General features: G+C 42.5%; 1 protein-coding gene across 1 annotated transcript; it reads right to left on the bottom strand.

Moving 5' to 3' along the window:
* Positions 1–857: 857 nt before the first annotated feature.
* Positions 858–26,896, bottom strand: cpa6 (carboxypeptidase A6). Its single transcript, XM_035526300.1, has 11 exons — positions 26,634–26,896; positions 21,303–21,378; positions 11,935–12,059; positions 10,608–10,722; positions 9,379–9,480; positions 9,190–9,294; positions 5,795–5,905; positions 5,524–5,614; positions 3,929–4,131; positions 2,386–2,470; positions 858–2,242 (listed from the first exon to the last, which is right to left on the bottom strand). Exons 1-11 carry the CDS (start codon positions 26,738–26,740, stop codon positions 2,052–2,054), a joined length of 1,311 nt encoding a protein of 436 aa, XP_035382193.1. The 5' UTR covers positions 26,741–26,896; the 3' UTR covers positions 858–2,051.

Here is a 26,896-nt window from a genome sequence, read left to right as displayed (position 1 = left end):
AGGAAACGACGTCACGCACGTCGAAACGGCCGCAATGAGGCGGGGGGGGGGGGGGGGTGGAGAGAGAGAGAGAGAGAGAGAGGGAGGGAGCGGGGGGAGAGAGAGAGAGAGAGAGGGAGGGAGCGGGGGGAGAGAGAGAGAGAGAGAGCGAGAGAGAGAGAGAGGGAGGGAGCGGGGAGAGAGAGAGAGAGAGAGAGAGAGAGAGAGGGAGGGAGCGGGGAGAGAGAGAGAGAGAGAGAGAGAGAGAGAGAGAGAGAGAGAGAGAGCGAGGGAGCGGGGAGAGAGAGAGAGGGCGAGAGCGCGCGCTACCTGTATTGCCGTTAATGACAGCTCAGGTGTGATAACCCTGTCAAATCAATGTTTTTCCTGAAAGATGGTGCAAATACAGAGATGATTTAAAGGGGAAGGTTTTTCAAGAGTCAAATTGAGTTGTTTTCCTCCTTGTCATCTAGATGGTCTCTTTAAAAGTCAGACCATCAGGTCAGGTCTTGAGGAGTATACCCCAAATGTTGTGAATATACAAATAAAAGAATATAATTTTGGGCTTACATCATAAAATTATGGCCATAGCTAAATCACATTAAAATGTTTAAGTGCATATTTGAAGACAAAATTATAAATAAATTTACCTCCATGAACATATGCTGATTATTGACTTCCTAGCTGGTTTTGTAGCACGTTAGAAATGATGTCTTCTCTTTGTCCTCGGAAGACATCACAAACAGACCAGACATGCTCAACCCGCTGGAGGACCGCAGCCCAAAGACCCAGTGGCCTTTTGCTTGAGAAATGAATTATTAACACAGATCAGCCATCAGCCATGTGCTAGTCTTTTATTTCTGAATATACAAGCCTAAATGAACAGAAAAGGTGACTCAAGTCAGCCATAGCACTAATGATCGTACGTTATTTCCACAGTTAATAATCTAACATTTCAGTGCTACATTAACATGTTAAACAATAAATGCTTTTGAAAACACATTAAAAAAGTACAAACCAGGCACCCAACATACAAAATCATATGAAGAAATATTAATATCTTTCTATAAATAAGATACCATATTAAAAAAAGTATAGTTTTTCAGATATATAATACTATATCTGAATTACAGCAAAAGTCAGTGTGTTGTAGCTTCATGTTTATATATTATTACATATTTTTAGTGTTTAAGGTACTGACTGGTAATCAGAAGGTTGCCAGTTTAAACCCCACCACTGTCGAGCCTTGCTTAATCCTCAATAGCTTGAGATGTATTAAGTCATAATTGTAAGTTGCTTTAGATAAAGGTGTCACATAAAATATTAATATCTGTGTTTTTTGTCTGTGATTTTTGTAAGGTTAAGCATCCTGTCTGGCACTACACGCCACCAGGACCAGAGAATAAGAGCGATGGCTGGTAGCCGGTCTCCCCGGGATGAGTTGCATCGAGAGTGCTCCCCTGGACAGCGATGACGCAAATAAATTTTGACTGAATGTTAATTTGGCCACATATAACGCTGTGGAGCTTAGATGAACACGAGGAGAGCCGATCAGATAAAAGTTTAGTGTCGTTAGATACGGAGAACAGTAGTGTAGAAGATAAGAGATCATCGCAATACGACTGTAAATCAAGTTTGTCCTGTTCTACATGAAACACAGGTAGTCTTGCTTTAGTCCTGTTACATAACCGGTTAAATGCTATTGAGTTACCATCAGTAATGTAATACAAAAATATATTCACTACAACATAAAAGTATATATTATTTACAAACTTTGGTCTGTGTTCTTCTTGCAGGACAACCTGAGGCGAGCAGACGTATTTCAGAAGAGGTTCAGATGGTCCAGTTTAAACTCTAATGCAACAACACATGTCCAAACCTCAAGAGTTTGGAATTCCTGTTTTACTGTAGAGTGAATCTCAGCATTTACTCACATCATGTACCATTCCTGAGACATCAGTGCTGGCACACTGTCAACAGCCAGCAGAGACACATTAGCTGTATCTCAAGACATAAAAACGGAAGGGGACATTATCTGGGGTGTGGAGTGGCAGAGCAGAAGCTGCTCACGGTTAAGATGTGCATTTCCTCAGCAGGCCCAGTGCGATGCTCCGCACTGCCCTCATGGTCTCCGTACATGTGGGTGTAATCAGGGCCTCTGGCAGGAGGAAGCCGTAATGGCCTGTGTCACGCAGCTCGAAGGCGAAGGCGTACGGAACGCCGTGTCTGTAGGCCCAGTCTATGGAGCTGCCTGAGCTCACGTCTGCAGGCGAAACAAAACACACAGCGTCACGCATGCCTTCCGTACCCAATGGGAACACGTCCGGTGGTATAGGTACACGCACACGGCTATTACATTGGCCTCTTAGATGAGACGTGAGGTCACTGATGTCACGTGAGACTCACACAAGGTGGTGGAGGCGGGGCCGTATCTGTATCTCACGCCGTGTGCAGAGTACAAGGCAGTCACCGCATTCTGAGCTGCTGTTTCCTGTGGACAGCCAAGACCAGAGTGGCATTCAGCACTGTAAGGGTTCCTGGACTTTAACTTTAGTGTGATGTGTAGGAGTCTGTCCATACAACTATGTTCAAGAAAAATTCTACCAGTTTCCCCAAAGCTAATGAAATAATAATAACAGTAATCAGTTAGACACATCATTTATCCCGGTTGGCCCCTCCTACCATCCCTGGCTTCCCTGTCTTGTCATTGGTTCATTGTCTCTTTTCCTGTTCCAGTCCTTGTTTTGGTTTTTACTTTCATGTGTATCACCTGTTCATGGTTAGCCCTCATCTGTCTGTGTTTGTGTATCCTGTGTTGTCTATTGGAGTTGTCCGGTCTTTGTGATTCCATGCCTCTGTCTGTGTGTGTGTGTATGCGTTACCCGTGGTAGCTGTTCCAGCCTGTAGTGTTTATTGTTCTAACTTTTGTTGTGCTCATTGTTCTGTGTCTAACTTTTGTTGTGTTCGTTGTTCTGTGTCTAACTTTTGTTGTGTTCATTGTTCTGTGTCTAACTTTTGTTGTGTTCGATGTTCTGTGTCTAACTTTTGTTGTGTTCGTTGTTCTGTCTAACTTTTGTTGTGTTCGTTGTTGTGTCTAACTTTTGTTGTGTTCGTTGTTCTGTCTAACTTTTGTTGTGTTCGATGTTCTGTGTCTAACTTTTGTTGTGTTTGTTGTTCTGTGTCTAACTTTTGTTGTGTTTGTTGTTCTGTGTCTAACTTTTGTTGTGTTTGTTGTTCTGTGTCTAACTTTTGTTGTGTTCGTTGTTCTGTGTCTAACTTTTGTTGTGTTCATTGTTCTGTGTCTAACTTTTGTTGTGTTCGATGTTCTGTGTCTAACCTTTGTTGTGTTCGTTGTTCTGTGTCTAACTTTTTTTGTGTTCGTTGTTCTGTATATAACATTTGTTGTGTTTGTTTTTCTAGCCGTGTTGTTCATTTCTATTCCACCTGTCTAGTTGTTTTCTTGGTGTTCGTGTTTTTCTTTCTATTTCCTGTGTATTCCCGGACTCCATGTTGGCTCAGGGACGCTGGACTGTGACTGTGACTCTGATTATGGATTTGTCCTTTTAATAAATCTCACTCTTCTCAGCGTGTGCATCCGCCTTGTGATCACTCCATGTTACACCTGTAACACTGTCCTGTAACACTGTCCTGTAACAACATCCTGATTATGGATTTGTCCTTTTAATAAATCTCAATCTTCTCAGCGTGTGCGTCCTCCTCGTGATCGCACCTTGTCACATCAATAATGACCTTCCGTGGACTCTCAGTCTGCATAGAATATATTGTAGATTTTGGAGGGGCTCTGTTGTAAAGTGGGTAGGAGAGTGAAACAAACGCCTCTGTAACTGTTCCTGGAGTGGCTCTAAGTCACAGCTGAAGTCTTTTATCCCATTATGGACAAATGCATGAAGCCAGCCCTTCCCAGCAGGCGTGTGCACCACACACTCACCACGCAGTTAAAGTTGGGGATGGTGGCGTATTTGTAGGAGTACGGATACAGGAGCATCTGGGCATACGCGTGGATGGAGATGTAAGCCTGGAGGCGTTTCCTGTTCTTGCGCAAGAACCTGGCAGCAGCGCGGACTTCAGGTTCTGACTCAGGGAACGGGCCACAGTAGGTGTCGTCACATGGGTGCCTGGACGCGCCCTCGTCTGGAACAGCAGGAGTTCAAAACAGCAGGACGCGAAGTGATGCAGAGTTTGGAAGGAATATTAGTTCATCCACAAGGAACACATTCATGCAAGGGTTTATGCATCCAAGGACGTTTACCCATGCAGGTCCATAATGGACAGACACCAAACGTCCCGTATTAATTGCAACAAATTCAGGCAAGGAAATAAATGTGGGTTCTCATTACTCATTATTATAGTCTCATTAGAGAGTCTCTGATTTGTTTCCCCAGCAGCAGAAGATCAGTCAATGTGTTTTGCTCTGATAACTGATACGCTCACGGTGGAATTCACCTGTGCCATTACCCAGTGCAGGCGGGAAACTGTGCTAATACAGGGCGTATCCAGACTCTCTCAGGCACTAATTCAGCTGCAGTGTAAAGCTGATCCATGTTTTGCACTTAGGGGGATTCTTAATTACGTCCCAGGTCTCTCCAGAGAGCATACACCAGTGCTCCTGCAGGGAGACTCTCCGCAATCCTGGGTCTGCCAGGTCTTTGTGGTGACCATTGATCTGCTGGTGATGAAGCTCTCTCATGAGGGAGTGGACTACTGAACTAGTCTTAGAAGAACCTCAGTACCATGAAATCAGAGCCATTGCCTTTCTGTCTCTAGTGCCTTTGTAAACATCAGTTTGAAGAGGATATTTTCAAACCATTCCTATGTTCGAAGAGCGAAGAGTAGAATAATGCCATCATCATCATCATCATCATCATCATCATCACCATCATCAAATAACCATTAATCCTCATCTTATACTAATTATACAGTCACAGTATCAGAGAGAGTCAATTCCAGGCAGCAAAGGGACAATACACCACACACACTCACATACGCGCACACACACACACACACACACACACACACACACACACACACACACACACACACACTCACATACGCGCACACACACATACGCGCACACACACATACGCGCACACACACATACGCGCACACACACACACACACACACACTCACATACGCGCACACACACACACACACACACACACACTCACATACGCACACACACACACACACACACACACATACGCACACACACACACTCACACACACACTCACATACACACACACACTCACATACACACACACACTCACATACGCACACACACTCACATACGCACACACACTCACATACGCACGCACACACAAGCATCTAAACACCATGTGCTTGAAGTTTGGAAGTATTACGGTTAATATTTGTCTGAAATATTGAATGTTATTTACACATTTTGGAATCTCTGTGTGTACAACTCTTGGTAATGTATTGTATTTAATACACTTTCCGAAATCTGATTTAGTTCCCGATTTAGACAGTGCAGCAGTTTCCTGCCGTGGAACATCATACTACTCACCACACCACTTTACTTTCCAGTTTCGGTTGGCATCAACTCCACGGCAATGATACTTCGCATTTTTTGATCGTGTTTTCCGCCAAAAGCGATCCTTGAAGAGAAAACAAACATTTCATATTCCATATTTCCCTTACGAAGTCATTAAAAAGCATGAATGTTCCTCAGATGATGCATTTTTTAAAACATCAGCGGTTATATTATAGCATCCACGGTCAGCGCTGAGTGAAGCAGACTGGGATCAGAGCATGAGGGGTGAGGGGTGGACAGCTACAGTTTTCCAGCTGTAGTGATATCCATCCACGTTGAACACGGGCATGACAAAGATTCTTAGATGATTCATCAGTCGCCTCATGGTGGAGTCGTGCTGATAGGAGCCCAGCGCCTGTGTTCAGAGAGAAGGGAGTAGACTTACGTGATGTATAGATAGGTTCACGTGATGTAGAGATAGACTTACGTGATGTATAGATAGGTTCACGTGATGTAGAGATAGACTTACGTGATGTATAGATAGGTTCACGTGATGTAGAGATAGACTTACGTGATGTATAGATAGGTGCACGTGATGTAGAGATAGACTTACGTGATGTATAGATAGGTTCACGTGATGTAGAGATAGGTTCACGTGATGTAGAGATAGACTTACGTGATGTATAGATAGGTTCACGTGATGTAGAGATAGACTTACGTGATGTAGAGATAGGTTCACGTGATGTAGAGATAGACTTACGTGATGTATAGATAGGTTCACGTGATGTAGAGATAGACTTACGTGATGTATAGATAGGTTCACGTGATGTAGAGATAGACATACGTGATGTATAGATAGGTTCACGTGATGTAGAGATAGACTTACGTGATGTATAGATGGTTCACGTGATGTAGAGATAGACTTACGTGATGTATAGATGGTTCACGTGATGTAGAGATAGACTTACGTGATGTATAGATGGTTCACGTGATGTAGAGATAGACTTACGTGATGTATAGATTGGTTCACGTGATGTAGAGATAGACTTACGTGATGTATAGATGGTTCACGTGATGTAGAGAAAGACTTACGTGATGTATAGATAGGTTCACGTGATGTAGAGATAGACTTACGTGATGTATAGATGGTTCACGTCATGTAGAGATAGACTTACGTGATGTATAGATGGTTCATGTGATGTAGAGATAGACTTACGTGATGTATAGATAGGTTCACGTGATGTAGAGATAGACTTACGTGATGTATAGATAGGTTCACGTGATGTAGAGATAGACTTACGTGATGTATAGATAGGTTCACGTGATGTAGAGATAGACTTACGTGATGTATAGATAGGTTCACGTGATGTAGAGATAGACTTACGTGATGTATAGATGGTTCACGTGATGTAGAGATAGACTTACGTGATGTATAGATGGTTCACGTGATGTAGAGATAGACTTACGTGATGTATAGATGGTTCACGTGATGTAGAGATAGACTTACGTGATGTATAGATTGGTTCACGTGATGTAGAGATAGACTTACGTGATGTATAGATGGTTCACGTGATGTAGAGATAGACTTACGTGATGTATAGATGGTTCACGTGATGTAGAGATAGACTTACGTGATGTATAGATGGTTCACGTGATGTAGAGATAGACTTACGTGATGTATAGATAGGTTCACGTGATGTAGAGATAGACTTACGTGATGTATAGATAGGTTCACGTGATGTAGAGATAGACTTACGTGATGTATAGATAGGTTCACGTGATATAGAGATAGACTTACGTGATGTATAGATAGGTTCACGTGATGTAGAGATAGACTTACGTGATGTATAGATAGGTTCACGTGATGTAGAGATAGACTTACGTGATGTATAGATAGGTTCACGTGATGTAGAGATAGACTTACGTGATGTATAGATAGGTTCACGTGATGTAGAGATAGACTTACGTGATGTATAGATAGGTTCACGTGATGTAGAGATAGACTTACGTGATGTATAGATGGTTCACGTGATGTAGAGATAGACTTACGTGATGTATAGATGGTTCACGTGATGTAGAGATAGACTTACGTGATGTATAGATAGGTTCACGTGATGTAGAGATAGACTTACGTGATGTATAGATGGTTCACGTGATGTAGAGATAGACTTACGTGATGTATAGATGGTTCACGTGATGTAGAGATAGACTTACGTGATGTATAGATTGGTTCACGTGATGTAGAGATAGACTTACGTGATGTATAGATGGTTCACGTGATGTAGAGATAGACTTACGTGATGTATAGATGGTTCACGTGATGTAGAGATAGACTTACGTGATGTATAGATAGGTTCACGTGATGTAGAGATAGACTTACGTGATGTATAGATGGTTCACGTGATGTAGAGATAGACTTACGTGATGTATAGATAGGTTCATGTGATGTAGAGATAGACTTACGTGATGTATAGATAGGTTCACGTGATGTAGAGATAGACTTACGTGATGTATAGATAGGTTCACGTGATGTAGAGATAGACTTACGTGATGTATAGATAGGTTCACGTGATGTAGAGATAGACTTACGTGATGTATAGATAGGTTCACGTGATGTAGAGATAGACTTACGTGATGTATAGATAGGTTCACGTGATGTAGAGATAGACTTACGTGATGTATAGATAGGTTCACGTGATGTAGAGATAGACTTACGTGATGTATAGATGGTTCACGTGATGTAGAGATAGACTTACGTGATGTATAGATGGTTCATGTGATGTAGAGATAGACTTACGTGATGTATAGATAGGTTCACGTGATGTAGAGATAGACTTACGTGATGTATAGATGGTTCACGTGATGTAGAGATAGACTTACGTGATGTATAGATGGTTCACGTGATGTAGAGATAGACTTATGTGATGTATAGATAGGTTCACGTGATGTAGAGATAGACTTACATGATGTATAGATGGTTCATGTGATGTAGAGATAGACTTACGTGATGTATAGATAGGTTCACGTGATGTAGAGATAGACTTACGTGATGTATAGATGGTTCACGTGATGTAGAGATAGACTTATGTGATGTATAGATAGGTTCACGTGATGTAGAGATAGGTTGTGTGATGCAACAAACACTGCTCAAGGTCACACTCTGCCAGCTCCTGAACCCATATTAGGGAGCTAAACACTCCAGAGAAAGTCGGTTTTCTATTTTCTGTCCTAAGTAGCAACTGCAGCTTTCCAGAGTGTGAAAAGTCTGAAGAACTGGAAGGTCATGAGTAATCGTCTCGACGTCACAGTTAACATGCCTGTGAACTGTATCAGTGTTCTACCACACTGGTGTAACGAAGGTACCGCTCACACACGTCTGTGCCATAAATGTTTTCCATCTCTGCTGCACTGTCATGCTGGCAGTTGTAAGGATCCGGAAAGAAGGAGATGGATCTCTTTAGTCCCCATGTTCCTAAATTCCTCCACCTGAAGCCTGCAATGATGATGTAATGATTTCTAGGAGACTGGCTCTTCAGAGCTGTCAAACCTGATCTGAACTGGCCGGGTCTAGTGGTGTGGGTGGGGTCTTGCGTGTATGTAGGGTTTTGTGCTGTAGGTGGGGTCTAGCTCAACATTGCACTCCCTGCTCACTCTCAGGTGAGCAGGAAACTGCGTGGGCTAAGACACACAAATACGTACTTCTCTCACAAACCACTGGCAGAAGGCAGGACTGATCCACTCCCGGGCGTGCACACCACAGTCCATCCACATGGCCTTCCGGTAGTGCCGCGATCTGTTTCCTAACTAGCAGGACAGGACACTGGTGAGGCCAGCTGAGATGGAACCCTGATTGGACTACCAGCTTTGCTTCTGGCCCCTTTCCCATACCTGCAGCACATACAGGGGCCGCCCCTCGTAGGACCGTCCAATAGAAAACAAGTCCACCAGGTGTGGGTAGGTACGGTTCATTTCAAACATCCATCTCTGGATCTGTAAACATAAGCATTACATGTAGTCTTCTGTATTAATGTGTAGTGTAGACACCTTCAGAGGCTCTGGGAGAGCCAGCATTTATCACGGCTCTCTCTTTCTCTCTCCCTCTCGCTATCCCTCTCACACATTTCACTCTGCCAGTCACGTACCCAGTTCAGGTGCAGCACTTCACCTTCCAAATCTCGACACTCTCCAATATTCTAAATCTCCCCTTTACTAACCCTAACCCTTCAACTGAAGATATTCTCTCTAGATAATATAAATTAAAAAAGTCTCTGTAACAAAGTGTGAGAGAAACTGGTGATCACACTCTCTGACTGACTGAAGGCATGGCATTACGACACCTGCGTCACCATGGAAATAAAACAGCCTTTTCTCTCTTTATGCTTCTGTTATGTCACTATGTTCCTCACAGTGACCTGCTACGTGAGTGAGCTGATGCTTCCACAGCCTGACATAGCTGCTGTCAAGACAATACCAGAGTGCTTAAATATTAAACGCTGAAAATGTGCTATTAGCCATTCTGTAAAGACTCCTCTGTCTTCAGCACATACGCTTGAACTTGGAGAGTGTGAGACTGACAGAGAGAGTGTGTGTGTAGATGGTGTTTGATGTAGTGCTCTTGGATGACAGTCCTGCGTTCACACTGGCGCATGTGTGGAAACACGTCTGTCGGAGAAACAGGTCCCCTGGAGGGATCCGCTCAGCTGTGCTGAGACAGTGAGGTGCTTTTGAAGCTGTGCACACGCACGCACACACACACACACACACACACACACACACACACACACACACACGCACGCGCACGCGCGCACACATACACACGCACGCGCACACGCACACGCGCACGCACGCACACGCACACACACATACACATACACACGCACACACACGCACGCACGCACACACGCACACGCACACACGCGCACACGCACACACACATACACGCGCGCACGCACGCACACGCGCACACGCGCACGCGCACACGCACACACACGCACACGCACACGCACACACACACACACATATCTTTCTGACTCTGTCTCTGTTTTCCTATGGATGTCTGTCTGAGTACCACCTAACCACGTGTTAAAGTGGTAGTAGGAACCAGGTGCTCCACCCACCTCTCCCAGTGGATGGTAAACTTCATAGTTGTACTGCAATTCCGACCTGCGCTTTCTGGAAGACCAGGAATGTGTCTGTTTCTCCATTTCCTTCTGCAGATTGGAGATAAGTACCCTGTAGAGCACAGCAGAGTCTAGCTCGCAATGGTCACACACTCCTCAGGTTCACAGAATCACACCACTGTAACTCTTACAACGTCCCAGTTTAGATCATACAGAGTGAACTGCCCCCACACCAGTAGAGCATGGTCATGTCAGCTTGTATCCTGTGATACGGGGAGCATGGTGGCCTGATTTACACATTGAATGGAATGTCAAAGAGATTAATGAAATCTCAGAGTAACAGTTATGTGATTATTTAGTTGGAAAATGTGAAGAGAAAAATAACCAGAGTGCTGGATAAAAGGGCACAGGAAGTGTTGATTAATTAGAAAAACTGAGAAGGAGTACAGATGATGTCTAAGAGAGTGGAAAAGTCAGTCTTCAGTGATGAACTCTGACCCACAAACAGTACCAGAGTCCAAAATGGTTTTGGTGATTGATAAATTGCCTTCCTGTTGATTAGAACAGACTGTTCTGAGGACACAGCCTGAAACAGGATGAGATCACTCACACAGGGTATATAAATATTTTATATGAGTTTATATGTTGGTTATTACATTATTATAATAAAAAAATTTTATATGCCCATTTTACACACTTCTGATTTTGTTTTGCCAATTTACAGATCTTATAAGCATGGAGACGATTCTCTGTCCTGGATCCCAGATGGTGGAACGAACTTCCACTGGCTATCCAGACAGCAGAGTCCCTTGTAGTCTTAAACGCAGACTGAAGAGCCGTCTGTTTGTGGATTATTTATATAACCATTGACCCTGCTCCTATGTTGATTAACTCTAGTATTTATTGTTTATTACACTGATGGAGATTATATGTATTTTGTACTTCTAATCATCAGTATTGATCCCTGTATTTCTATATTATTCTAGTTCATTGGTATGTTGGACTCTGACCTACCGTACGGTACTAGGATGTATTCTATGAGGAAATGACAAAGCACTTTGTAAGTCACTCTGGATAAGAGGGTCTGATAAATGCAGTAAATGTAAATGTAAACATGTAAATATATAAGTAAATCTTATGCTGCTTAAACATGTTTTTGATATGAAGGTCCGTACATGTTAATGAAATTTACATGTTCAGTATGAAGTGTACTTCTGTAGCACATATTTATTTTTACATGTCGTGTGATTCCTATGGGTTTTTTGCATACATGTAGGCATTGTGTCAGACTCTAGGGAGTGACGGAGGGCGATTAAGCTCTTACTCGTAGTGGATGAAGGCCTGCTGGAGCTGGGTTTTGAGGGTCCGTGTCCTGCGGTGTCCCACGTGGACATCCACTGAGCTGTCCTCACAGATGAGCGAAGCACTGCTCGGTTGCCAGAAGTCCACCTGCACAGTTGGTCACAGTCTCACACATAGAAACCCAGTTATTCAGCCCAAATATGTATACTGGACAGACACTTTCCATTCAAAAAGATATTCTGTGAAACATCTTTGTTCTTAGATGGCGCAGCTAGAACACAAGGAGAGAAGTTAGTATTGAAGATAACGGCATGTAGAAGTTGATTGTGTAGAAGTAACTGCAGAAACAGATTCAGCACAAAAAGACTTTTCATTCTTCAGCCAACAAACATTTAATCCAACAAGATTTAAACCCAAATTTACACAAATTCAACTTTTGTCATAATGATTCTCATCACAAAACAGCTGCCTGAGTGCTAATCACATCCCTGACGTCCACAGGGTGTCCAGTGTCTCACCCACTTCTCTACTTTTCTACAGGCTTGCACAGTTTAACTTTAAGTCTTTAGCTTGTGCAGTTAGAGAGTTTTGACATGGTGGGATTTGGCTTTGGGGGAGTCTCTTCCCAGTACAAGCTCAGTGTGTGTGTGTGTGAGTGTGTGTGTGAGTGTGTGTGAGAGAGAGAAAGAGATTGAATGCATATGTGTGTGAGAGTGTATGTGTGTGTGTGTGTGTGTGTGTGTGTGTGTGAGTGTGAGTGAGTGTGTGTGTGAGTGAGTGTGTGTGTGTGTGTGTGTGTGTGTGAGTGAGTGAGTGTGTGTGTGTGTGTGTGTGTGTGTGAGTGTGTGTGTGTGTGACTGTGTGTGTGAGTGTGTGTGTGTGAGAGTGTGTGTGTGTGACTGTGTGTGTGTGTGTGTGTGTGTGTGTGACTGTGTGTGTGTGTGTGTGTGTGTGTGTGTGTGTGTGTGTGTGTGTGTGTGTGTGTGTAGAGACACTGCTAATGAACCACAACACCGCAGCAGACTGAAAACATATGAAGGCTTCTGGAGTTTCTGGAATTTCTAGAGAACCCACATTTTGCTCCCTGGAGCTGAACTAAACGACATCTGCAGAATTCACTTCCTGTTCTCCTTCCAGCTCACTTGCCTGTTGTCTTTGGGTGGTAGAACCATCCTATTAAACAGAGGTGCTCAGATGACACATCGCCTTGTGACCATAGAGCCCTAACCCTAACTCTAGTGACCATGGAGCCCAACTCAAAACCAAGAGACTTTTAATGGATTTGCTGACAAGTGCAGGTTTCTGTTGAAGTAAACAGAAACCTAACCCCAACCCTATACCCTAACCCTGACCCCAATCCCAACCGCAAACCCTGACCCCAACCCTATACCCTAATCCTGACCCCAACCCTATACCCTAACCCTGACCCCAATCCCAACCGCAAACCCTGACCCTTGTAAACAGAATAGCCAGCAGGGATGTTTCTGCTATTATCCCAGGTGCATGCTGGGTAATTATTCCAATGATTGCTTATGCACCAGCCAAACAGAATTAGACTTTAGCTTATTACTAGAAGGAATCAAGAAGTTGATAGTTGCACTTCCAGTGATTTCATTAGTTTCTGAGTCTGGTCGTCTGGTTGCTATTAACTGGAGCTTGATGTAATGTGAAATACCAGTAAAACCACCAAAATCTTCAGAAGATTCAGAAATTCACTCCTAAATTAAAGAACTACTGCTGTACCAAACCGTCATGTGCGTAAGATAATGGTCCTATTTTGTTAATAACTTCAGCCAATATCTGTGACCTTCAATAAGAACTGATTGCAAAGAGAAATAAAGGCAAACAATGGGAAAGAAACATATTTCTGCCTCCTACTAAGTTTTACTTGACAAGTATAGAAGTGCAAAAGTTAGAGATTTGTTGAAATCTTGGTAGCCCAGGTTTATCACTGAATTGTTAGTTTGAGCGTGCAAGCTTGGCAATTTGGGTGCAGACGTTTCATCCCCATCAGGCCTCGTGGAATTCTCATTCTCTTCTTTTGCCTGGTTCTCGACAGAAAAATCAATAAATAGACACATCGATATTAATCTAATCTACCAGCCACTGAGAATGAGAAAAGGTACAGGGGAGCGCAAACAGGTAGACCACGATGCAACAGAATGTCTGCAACCAATCAGCTCATTTGAAGGCAGAACATGTCATGGCAACGCCTCCGCCCAATCAGCCAATCAAATAACTCCAAATTAGACCACCATGAACAAAATTTGAACAAAAACATTCACACTTGATTGCGTCATTCAAACACTTGGCCCCAATGGATGACTCCAATGAGGAAGAAACGTCTACGATCAAATTGCCAAGCTCGCGCTCAAACGAACAACTCAATGTATAGATGTCTAGAAATATAGATGTATAGAAATATGGCCATTCACAGTCAAATAAACCATCACAAAATATCAAAACTGGTGATAATTTCTGATAAAATGCAGGTTGCCAGATCCACTCTAAAGCACAACAGATATTATATGAAACCCAGTATTTTGTGTTCATAGCAAATGCACAAAGTACAGTGCTGTCAGCCTACCAGCAGAGGGCCTCGCTGAGACACTGCAGCCAATATGGTGCAGCAGTCCACACACACACACACACACACACACACATACACATACACATACACACACACACACGCACGCACACATGCACACACACACACACACCCACATACACACAGGGCTCTTGGGTTTGGGGTCCTATTTTGACATTTGTCTTTTTGGTAAAGAGCCCCCCAAAGCTACATCCTTTGTGCTCAGGCAGGGGAAGACACATGGACTTCTCTTTACACTAAATTAGTCCTACACTGTAGCAGCACATTTCTCATTAAGATCCTCATGCCAGAGAGACAGCTAGATGCAGGTGAGTCTGCGGGCCCCACACAGCTGTAGCCTAGTGCCTCCCTGCGCCTCTCACCTGCTCTTATAACCCTGCTGGTTGCCAGTTCATCACATAAAATATTCCAAGGCCATATCATGTTATACCCTCATTACTGAACCTTGCAGCTGTGTTCATGTAGTTACAATAATTAAAGACTGCCATTTCTAATGACCTTACCATGCTAACTATAGGGATTCCTAGTAGGATTTATTTCAGTTTTTTCATAGTTCTTACATTAATAATAATAATTGCTTGTACATATATTTTGCAAATGAGTCATTTACATCATTCAGATTTGGTAAATGATAAATGACTGCACACACTCTGCCACAGGCTCTAAACCACATTTCCATAGCAGACAGAAGGCCACACAGCAGTGTGTGTGTGTGTGTGCGTGTGTGTATGTGTGTGTGTGTGTGTGTGTGTGAGCGTGTATGCATGCGTGCATGTGTTTGCGCACACGTGTGTATGTGTGTTTATGTGTGTGTGTGTCTGTGTGCGCATGTGTTTATATGTGTTGTGTGTGTGCGTGAGTCTGTGTGTGTGTGTACACATGTGCGTGTGTGTATGTGCATGTGTGTGTGTATGTTTGTGTGTGCCTGTATTTGTGTATATGTGTATGTATGTGTGCACATGGTTTTGTATGTTTATGTGTGAGTGTGTGCGTATGTTTGTGTGTGTGTGCGTATGTTTGTGTGTGTGTGTGTATGTTTGTGTGTGTGTGTGTCTGTGTGTGCGAGCTGTCTCTCTTTTCAGCAGGAAAAGATTCTTGCTTACTGACACGTTTGCTCAGCGACAGTTAAATTGTTTGAGTTTACAGAGGTTCCTGTCTAACACATGTAAAGGAACCTTGAATACAAGGTCAACACACACTCCTTCAGCTACACTAGAGCATGCTGGGGTTAATGAAACTGTCCTCTACCGGCTAAATCCAAACTTCTACACAGAGTTCAGTATCGACAGGCACCAGACAAAGCAGGGATGTCTTTATGAGTTGTGTTTGGAGAGAGTGATGTGGCAGAACTTTAAGAGATCAAAATTTTAGAAACACTTTAGAATTCACATCCACACTTTTATTTCAGACTGGTGTGTTTTTGCACACATGCCTTCATTGGGATTTTATATCTGTCACCTGGGATGATACAGTAAGAAAAAAAATCTTATTGACTGCTGCCTGGTAATAAAACAGCTTAACGAAGAAGCTTTCTACTCATGCTGCCTACATTTTTAGGCAAATAAATAACAGATGTTGTTGTAAGAGATGCAAGTCTGATGGATCGCTCTCAATACAGATACAGTGTAAACAAATATAACTACTTCACTGATTCAACTTTGCAGGTTGTTTAATTTAGGTATGTTTGGAATCAATCTCGAGAAAATCATTAAACATTCGTACAAGATCCCCATGCGAGTGTGAACTTGTGTGCACCAAGCCCAGCGTATAGGACAAGGTCTTCTCTGTTACTAGTGTTCCCACGCCTCAGTAAGCCAGAGGAACCTCCCACAGCTCTGTAGACAGCCACTCTGGTGCCTCCACAGCCCCTTTGTGCCTCTGTGCACCTTACGGCCTGACCTCACTCAGAAGACCACGACCTCCGTGGCCCCATTTAGGCCTGGGTCAGCGTCACATTTCACATATTCCAGGTATCTTCAGATATTTGTTATTTGAATTTATTTTCACTTTACAAAATAATATGAAGAAAATTGTTTATGTAACTATTTATATTTGTATTATCAGTTACTGACTATTCAATATTTTGTGAATTTTATGCACACACACACACACGCACGCACGTGCACACACACACTCACACACACACACACACACACACACACACACATACGTTTTCCACATTTTGATTTCAGACTCTTAAAACTCTTAAAATTCAACTATTTCCTCTTATTATTTTCCTCCACACAATGACAAATATTTCTATTAAAAAAATAAAAGGATGAAATATTGTTATGATACTCACTAATGAGGACTGGAGCATCCTTTGTCTATCAGTGGGGTTTCAATCAGAAGTGTTAAAAGCTTCTGTAACTTCACTGGAGTCCAGCTGAGCATAACTGAGCTGATTGGACATAATCAGTAAAGATCTCACAGCTGAAGGACCTTACTGGGAGAGCCTGTCCGTACTCAGGTGTAATCAGGTGTTAATGGGAGGGTAACCAGAGGGAAGACATTCCTTTCTAAAAGGCAAATTAGAGCCGTTACAGTTTGCCAAAGGGACATGAACAATTCTCAGACCATGAAAAGAAACATCTGTTCTGATGATGGGAAGATTTTAACTATTTAGCCACAGTTCCCAGTGCCATGTATGGAGGAAACCAATCACTGAGCATCACCTCATTAATACCGTCCCTACAGCCAATCACTGAGCATCACCTCATTAATACCGTCCCTACAGCCAATCACTGACCATCCCCTCATTAATACTGTCCCTACAGCCAATCACGGAGCATCACCTTATTAATACCGTCCCTACAGCCAATCACTGACCATCCCCTCATTAATACCATCCCTAGAGCCAATCACTGACCATTCCCTTATTAATACCGTCCCTACAGCCAATCACGGAGCGTTACCTCATTAATACTGTCCCTACAGCCAATCACTGAGCATCACCTCAGTAATACCGTCCCTACACCCAATCACTGACCATCACCTCATTAATACCATCCCTACAGCCAATCAGCAAGCATCACGTCATTTTACCTCAGGTTTACAGTTCAACAAATATCCCTGCATGAAAATACAGAAGTGGCTTGAGAACTCTGTGAAAGTCCTGAAATGGTTCAGCCAGAGTCTGGAAGTGAACCCAGTACAGCAGTGCACCAATGCTCCCATCAAACCTACCTGAGTTAGAACTTTCCTGCTCAAAAGAACGAGAGAAACATCCAACAGTAAGGTGTGCAAGATTATAGGATCATTCCCAAGAAGACATGAGGTTACTATGTAACCAACAGCGCTTTAACTAAGTATTAAGTAAAAGATCTGAATATTTAATATTTCTGGGTTTTTTTTAATTTTCATACATTTACAAATCGTTTCACAAACCTGCTTTTCCTTTGTTCTTGAAGAGTACTGTGTGTAGATTGATGAAAAAAAAAAGTTGAATACATTTTCATTCCTTTGGATCTATCTTCCTTTGGGGCTGTGTTGTTTTGGCTTTATGTTCCTTTGGGGCTGTGTTGTTTTGGATCTATGTTCCTTTGGGGCTGTGTTGCTTTGAATCTATGTTCTTTGGGGCTGCGTTGTTCTGTATCTATGTTCCTTTGGGGCTGTGTTGTTTGGATCTATGTTCTTTTGGGGCTGTGTTGTTTTGGATCTATGTTTTTCTGGGGCTGTGTTATTCTGGATCTATGTTTTTCTGGGGCTGTGTTATTCTGGATCTATGTTCCTTTGGGGCTGTGTTGCTCTGAATCTATGTTCCTTTGGGGCTGTGTTGTTCTGGATCTATCTTCCTTTGGGGCTGTGTTGTTCTGGATCTATCTTCCTTGTGGCTGCGTTGTTCTGTATCTATGTTCCTCTGGGGCTGTGTTGTTTTGGATCTATGTTCCTTTGGGTCTGCATTGTTTTGGATTTATGTTCTTTTGGGGCTGTGTTGTTTTCTTATTTATTCTCCGTTGGGGCTGTGTTATATGTGTTCACTTCCTCGTGTTCCTGTCTGTGGTTGATCTGGTGAACACATCACCACCACAAATCTCTCTGTGTCACATCTGTTCCGTACCACAGATGCATGTCTTATCCATGAGATGCTCTGCGTATTCTGTCAGTCTGACAAGCTGTCAGACCCTTGTGTAGTTTTGGTAAGTCCACTTTCCCAGAACAGTTAATGATGGATGAAGATACCATTTAAATGGAGAACTGTTCAGCTAAAAGTAAGACTCTCCGAGTGCCTCCGTCTCATTATGGTTCAAGTTCAGACACAGGGTGACCTGCTCTTAACAGCATTTCATATTGATTCTACTTTCTTTTGCAGCATTTTAAGGGATACAACAAACTCTAAACAAACAGTGTCAAAGTGAAATATCCCCTCAGAAAAGGTAAAGCCTGTTTACCTCCAGAACTACCTGAGATTGTTCACCAAATCCTTTTATGCCACAAACATGTTCTGCATAAAGATAATAGATAAAAATATCCTCCTAAGGTTCAAAGAACCTTTCTTGTGCCAGGTGGTAGCAATTTTAATGTCTCTCCCCACACAACTCTCTGTGAAAGAGTTTAAACTGAACTCACAGTGGGTCCCGTACAGCTGAAGTTGCCCAAAAATAGCCATGTATGGGTTTTTTCTTTGAATGTGGGTTCTTAACTAGGTTCTGTCCTCGTCCTCTCCATCCTTCAGTCTAGAGACGTTATGCATTGCTCTCCTGGGACTGTTTGACTAGTGGTTGACTGGTTGACTAGTGGTTGACGTGTTGACTAGTAGTTGACGTGTTGACTAGTGGTTAACTAGTTGGCTAGTGGTTGACTGGTTGACTAGTGGTTGACTAGTAGTTGGCTGGTTGACTAGTGGTTGACTGGTTGACTAGTAGTTGGCTGGTTGACTAGTGGTTGGCTGGTTGACTAGTGGTTGGCTGGTTCACTAGTGGTTGACTAGTAGTTGGCTGGTTGACTAGTGGTTGACTGGTTGACTAGTGGTTGACTAGTAGTTGGCTGGTTGACTAGTGGTTGAGTGTCCCTCAGCAGAACGACAGCTGTCGATATGTCAGGCCCATGACATGCATGTCTGACATCAAAGTTTTGTTCACAGGGAATCCCATTGGTTATACAATCAGTGTTTGATTTTTTTATGTGTAGATAAATACACCTTATAAAACTCAAAATAAACATAAAACACTGACAACAACTGTAAGCTGTCCAATCACATTTTTTACAGAGTGTGAAATGGTTCTTAAGGAAGATTTTCACAGAATGGCCATGGTGGGACTTGAAGTGGCACCCTTCTGACTACAAGTCAAGTACCTTAACCATTGAGACACCACTACCCCATAGGGCATATTGTGCAACACTGTCCTGTAACACTGTCCTGTAACACGATTGGCCCACCCTAGCATTCTGTCTCCCTGGTTACCCTGTCTCAAGTCTTTGGTTTGCCTTGGGTCCGTTCCTGTTCTGGTCCTTGTTTTGCTTTTCGCTGTTTTCATTAGTTATCACCTGATCCCTGTTAGCCCTCATCAGTCTGGGTATTTTTAGTGTCTGTGTCTAACTTTTGTTGTGTTCGATGTTCTGTTTCTAACTTTTGTTGTGTTCGTTGTTCTGTGTCTAACCTTTGTTGTGTTCGTTGTTCTGTGTCTAACTTTTGTTGTGTTCGTTGTTCTGTGTCTAACTTTTGTTGTGCTCATTGTTCTGTGTCTAACTTTTGTTGTGTTCAATGTTCTGTGTCTAACTTTTGTTGTGTTCGTTGTTCTGTGTCTAACTTTTGTTGTGTTCGTTGTTCTGTGTCTAACTTTTGTTGTGCTCATTGTTCTGTGTCTAACTTTTGTTGTGTTCGATGTTCTGTGTCTAACTTTTGTTGTGTTCGTTGTTGTGTCTAACTTTTGTTGTGTTCGTTGTTCTGTGTCTAACTTTTGTTGTGTTCGTTGTTCTGTGTCTAACTTTTGTTGTGTTCGATGTTCTGTGTCTAACTTTTGTTGTGTTCGTTGTTCTGTGTCTAACTTTTGTTGTGTTCGTTGTTCTGTGTCTAACCTTTGTTGTGTTCGTTGTTCTGTGTCTAACTTTTGTTGTGTTCGTTGTTCTGTGTCTAACTTTTGTTGTGTTCGTTGTTCTGTGTCTAACCTTTGTTGTGTTCGTTGTTCTGTGTCTAACCTTTGTTGTGTTCGTTGTTCTGTGTCTAACCTTTGTTGTGTTCGTTGTTCTGTGTCTAACTTTTGTTGTGTTCGTTGTTCTGTGTCTAACTTTTGTTGTGTTCGTTGTTCTGTGTCTAACTTTTGTTGTGTTCAATGTTCTGTGTCTAACCTTTTTTGTGTTCGTTGTTCTGTATATAACATTTGTTGTGTTTGTTTTTCTAGCCGTGTTGTTCATTTCTATTCCACCTGTCTAGTTGTTTTCTTGGTGTTCGTGTTTTTCTTTCTATTTCCTGTGTATTCCCGGACTCCATGTTGGCTCAGGGACGCTGGACTGTGACTGTGACTCTGATTATGGATTTGTCCTTTTAATAAATCTCACTCTTCTCAGCGTGTGCATCCGCCTTGTGATCACTCCATGTTACACCTGTAACACTGTCCTGTAACACTGTCCTGTAACAACATCCTGATTTTTCATACCATTTCTTTAAGAAATACACTGCAGAGCTGGAATACACTGATAGAAGGTGATGTGTCTTTACGACTTCTGTGATTCTGTTGCACTGAATGCATAGTAGAATAATGCATAATTACACCAACGGTTTTATCCAGTCCACAAGCCAAAGGGTTAAAGTGGATGTGTCTCTAATGAGAAAAATCACTGACCGTCATATTCTGGAAAAGTTCCTTCAGAAACTGGACCTCCCCATGGCCTCTGGGGGTTATTCTCAACACTTGATCCCTGCAAGACAAGAAACAGCTATTTTAATACATGTATTAGCAGTTGTTAAAAGAAGAGTAGCTTGACACTTTTTTTCTAGAATAAACAAATAAAAAATCTCAGAAAATCAGTAATAAGATTCTCATATGTCAAATGGGAATATTTTCATGAATGTTCATTTCACTCTATTTAGATTTACATTTCAACCTGACGTGCTCTACAAAACATTTCATATATCCAAAGTTATGTAATCAGTGATAGCTCAGTGGTGAAGGTACTTGACTGCCAAGTTAACACTGTTGGGCCCTTGAGCAAGGCCCTTAACCCTCAATTGATCAATTTGTAATCAGTCATAATTGTAAGTTGCTTTGGATAAAAGAGTCAGCTAAATGCTGTAAATGTAAACACCATTAGTCAAAACATTGATTTAGAGAAATGTTACCAGTGTCAGTAAACACCTACACACACTGATGGGGGGATCTGCCATTTTACGAGGCTTTGACCCCTGTGTTAATCCCATGAATTTTCCTACATGGAAATCATTGGAAACTGTCACATTAGTCACTAGGTATCTCACTACAGTCACTAGGTAACTCACTACACTCACTAGGTAACTCACTACACTCACTAGGTAACTCACTACAGTCACTAGGTAAGTCACGTCAGATAACCCTCCTGCCGGTCTGACATTCACACACCTCCGCTCTAATCGTCCAGTCATACACATGCATTAGCAAGTCACATGACTGTCAAGGATCAGCTCATGTCAGAGACCCTCAGCCCAAACAGTTCTAGCAGGCTAGATATTGATTAAGCTCTTTACTGTTAAAGGACTCTCGGTAGGTGGTATACTCTAGAACTAGATCTGAGGTCAGTGCTGGGATTTTTACGATAAGTGTTAAGGAAAGACATGGGGCCATGGATGCTGATCTCAGCAGTTTCCTCCTACTCCCTGTCAGAGAAACGTTTGCATGTGATGACTCATCTAGCATTTGTTTCTCAGAAAACACTCCAGAAATCTCAAAAAACACTCAGCAATGTTTTTTTCTGTCCTAAATAATGATTAACACAAATGTCTCCAGGCAAGAAACAGATGAAGAAAGAGAGATCACCTCTATGGTTGCGCTGACACCTAGAGGTGCTCTCAGAAATGTCATAGGACTATGCTCCTCACAGAATGGAATCTCCTATTTAGGACACAGGTATCCACAGCAGGTCAATATCTGCTGTTTTTTTTCCCTTGCTTTGTCTATGTCTTGACTGCTAGACAACCTGGAAGACTGGTCTCAGAGCAGCTTAAGGAGCAGTAATGTAAGAATGGGAAGGCGTCTCCTGACATCATAGCTTTAGTGTTCCCTTTGTGTAGAGCTGACGTGTATGGCATTGTGTGGCTTGTGTGAATTCGAGAACCTGTTGGGCGTGACGTTAACTAGTATCCGAACTGAGAAAACAGAACTGCTCAGCTTCCAAATCATAAGATTTAAGTGATCTTACAGTTTTCACACTTGTGTCAATACCATGTTCACTTCTTTAAAATCTCTTCACACAGGGTGCTTTTGAAACACACACCTCAGCACATCAGTTTACCTTTAGTGTAAAAAGCACTTCAGCCACCAAAACACTTCACAATTTCATACTAAATTGACTCATATTGCCACAACTACAACATAACTATAACTATATCACAACTATATCACATCTATAACACAACTACAACTATATCACAACTATAACACTACAACATAACTATAACTATAACAACTATATCACAACTACAACATAACTATCACAACTACAACACAACTACAACATAACCATAACTATAACACAACTATGTGACTATGTCTGACTGTAAATCTGTAAATTTGTAAGATGGAATTGTACATTGTACATACACATGCATCCATATATACATTGTACATTGTGTATATATACATATTATACATATACTGTACATACATTGTTATATATTTTTTGTATAAATATCTATATTTCCTTACGCACCCGTTTTTTTTTCCTCAGTTTGGACAGAGCACTCAAACCATTTCACTGCGAGTTATACTGTGTATGACTATGTATGTGACAAATAAACCAAACTTGAACTTGAACTATATCACAACTACAACTATAACACAACTATATCACAACTACAACATAACTATAACTATATCACAACTACAACACAACTATATCACAACTACAACTATATCACAACTACAACATAACTATAACTATATCACAACTACAACATAACTATAACACAACTATATCACAACTACAACACAACTATAACACAACTATATCACAACTACAACATAACTAACACAACTATATCACAACTACAACATAACTATCACAACTACAACATAACTGACACAACTATAACAACTATAACTATATCACAACTACAACACAACTATAACAACTATATCACAACTACAACATAACTATAACGCAACTATATCACAACTACAACACAACTATAACTAACACAACTACAACACAACTAGCAAAAGTACAGACAGTTTAGTTCACAGAGTCTGTGGATACGGTGAATGGGCCGAGTGTTTAGAAACAGTAGAATAAAGGGATATGGTGCTGAGACACGTGTGAAAGTATTTAATATGAAAAGTGTCAATTGTAATGTAAGTGGCATTAGTGGCTATTTCATTCTTCAGATAAATTTTGCAACAAACTGGAAATGGTTGAGTAAATCTCTTCTTCACAAGCCTGTAATTCTGCTGGATGGACCCTCTTAGAACATCTTTAATGAAGCATCATGCAAGACAAACAAAACATTAATAAAGAATTAATCCAGAGGACCAGCAATTGTCTCTTTATTATGCAAATCAGCCATGAACATTCACAAATAAAGGCACACACACACACACACACACACACACACACACACACACACACACACACACACACACACACACACACACACACACACACACACACACACACACACACAGTGTTATACAGCTGACCCTAACCCACTGTCTCCACACCCCCTAACATCTCCCTACACTCCACATTCATTTATGTGAGGGCTGTCGTGTTCTGGACGCCTGTGCCGGTTCTTCTGAAGAGGAAGGAGGTGATGATCGTTGTGTTTTATGACCTTGTGAGCACAGCAGCCAGACCTGCAGGCAACTGGAATTTACTGCACAGCTCAGCCCACAAAAAGGCTCACAGCTTTGAAAAGAAAAATGTATAAATGGACGTGATATGACATGAAACATGAGTGCTCATCTGACCCGCGAGTGAAACGGGTCCGAGCTTGTCTCTGCCTCTGATAGTTGTAGAAGCAGGTTGACAATTTATGTGGGCTCGGTGTAGCCTAGAACCCAGTTAAACAATCGCCAATGATCTGATCCACACTGTCTGAACTGCCCTTTAGACATCAGCTGATGCAGGAAGTTGATACTGGTCCCTCTCATAGATGTAAAGGTCTTCTCTCTTTATGATGTCTCTCAGGTGTTCACACCTGGGTGTGATGTGCACTGTGCACCAGATCTGCTCTCACGCACTCTGCTCACTTTGGGTTATTTCCTCCTCTTCACACTGTGATACAGAAAAGCAGGTGCCCACTACACAAGGAGGAGACACCAGGAGGAAACGCTAGGAATAAACAGAGAGTAAACACTGGAAGTAAAAAGCAGTAGGATACACTGGGAATAAACACCTGGAGGAAACACTGGGAATAAATACCAGGAGGAAACACCAGGAGGAAACACTGGGAGGAAACACCAAAAAGAAGCAGCAGAAGGAAACACCACAAAGGTTCAGGAGCACTAACATTTAGGGACAGAGACATTAACATTTAGGGACGGGGCGCTAACGTTCTTGTTGCTGTTTTGTCTGTCTGGCTGGACGGTTTGGGGTACTGGACTCACCAACACTTGGGCTGTTCTGTATCTGACACTGCTGCAGGTCCAAGGATATGGAACTTTTTTTTTTAGCTAAAATTCATGAATCTGGTTTATTTACCATCTATTGAAAGATTTATGCGCATAAGAAGACAATGGCTAAACCCTACAGAGAATATATATTTAAATTTCTTCAGCACTTTTAAACCAAATCATTTCATTCCACATCCAAATATTGGAAATAAATTATTGTGGGTTTGTGGGTTTTTTCTTTTCAAAGCATAAGTAGACACAGATTATTCCTATATTTCTTTTTCTAGACCAAGGAGCCAGTGACCTGTGACCTGGTCTCCCCTGAAGGCCACCAGGAGCCGACTGGCTGTCTTGTTTCAGCGGGGCGGTGTCTGAAATGCCGCATTAGCTGACAGCTTCTCACGGTCTGCGTTTACATCGACACTCTGATACCTCCACCACACTTCACAGTTCATTCACTTCCTGACAGCTGGAAAACGCCATCGAAACATCTTTGCTGATTTTAAAGATTCTTCTACTTTGGTTAAAAACACATAACAAAGGCAATGAAAGATTATTTATCTCAAAGTAAACTATGGTCAGTTACTCATTTATTTCTCAACTTTAAAGCTGATTTAACTGGGAATTCGAGGATGAAGGATTTCTGATTTGTGAAAGTGCTGCATGCAGCCGTGCCCTGTCGTGTGAGGGGCCACACAACAGGCCAGGGGCCCCCGGAGTGACGCTCTGAGACCCTCACGTGCCTTGACTAGAGCAGGAGCCTGGACAAAACGGAGAGAAACAAATAACGACCCAAGACGCGTGAGACGCAGCGCGGGAGAGTGTAGCACGGCCGGGCAGGAGTTGCTTTCAGACCCACAGACTTAAAAAAGTCAAATGAAACAATACAAAGAAACATAGAAATTATCTGGAAATGCAAGAAACCAAACTTTATATTTACTAGAAAATTAACCTGCATGTGTTTTTACTACAGAGGAAGTGATTCACGACAGCTCCAAGAGCTCTCCGGTAACCCAGTAAACCAGTAACCAGTAACCCAGTACACTTCTTTCACGTACACATCCTCGTGATCTCTCGGCGCTGTGTTTAATTACCTCCAGGTATCTCTGAACCCACCGTAAACTTGCCTTCTGCCCCCAGCGCTGCCTTTTCCCTTAACAACTACAGATAGAAAAGTCCCTCCCGTGGGTCCCATAACAGTCCTCGAAACGCTTTGTTCAGCAAATCCGGAGCTGACACGAGGACAGGCGACATGCTCGCGCTTCTTGCTGTGCTAAAATGCCGCCCTCGCTCCGCGTCTGCGTTCTGCACGCGCGCTCCGCAGACTCCGCTCGGCTCGTGGCTGCTCGCGTGGAGCACGCTGGCACTTACCCGTCGTAACGGTTGCGGTAGAGCTGCGCGCCTGCAGGACGAAGCATGCTGCAGTAAAGCAGAACACATCCAAGTAAAGCTGCGCCCACTCCAGCACAAGCTGCCATACTACTCCAAAACGCAGACGCGTGCGTGAGCGGCGCGCTAGCAGACGGCGAGCTGTCTGCAGAGCAGCATTGTGCTCGGTTAGTTTGAAGAGTTGCGTTCACAGCGCGCTTCACGGAAAGATCCCTTGATTTGAGGTCAAATCGGTCAGGTGGGAA

Source organism: Electrophorus electricus, chromosome 5 (assembly GCF_013358815.1).
Source record: "Electrophorus electricus isolate fEleEle1 chromosome 5, fEleEle1.pri, whole genome shotgun sequence".
NCBI lineage: Eukaryota > Metazoa > Chordata > Actinopteri > Gymnotiformes > Gymnotidae > Electrophorus > Electrophorus electricus.
The sequence above is the reverse complement of the archived record's forward strand: the minus strand, read 5'-3'. Positions and strand labels throughout refer to the sequence as shown.

Bases quoted from the DNA above. Each gene is read 5' to 3' on its own strand.
- cpa6 (XM_035526300.1), bottom strand. From the start codon at position 26,740: ATGGCAGCTTGTGCTGGAGTGGGCGCAGCTTTACTTGGATGTGTTCTG. The intron at 4,132-5,523 runs GTGAGTAGTATG...CTGCTGTTCCAG, and splicing joins CTGGAAAGTAAAGTGGTGTG to ACGAGGGCGCGTCCAGGCAC. The intron at 2,471-3,928 runs GTGAGTGTGTGG...GGCTGTCCACAG, and splicing joins TCCCCAACTTTAACTGCGTG to GAAACAGCAGCTCAGAATGC.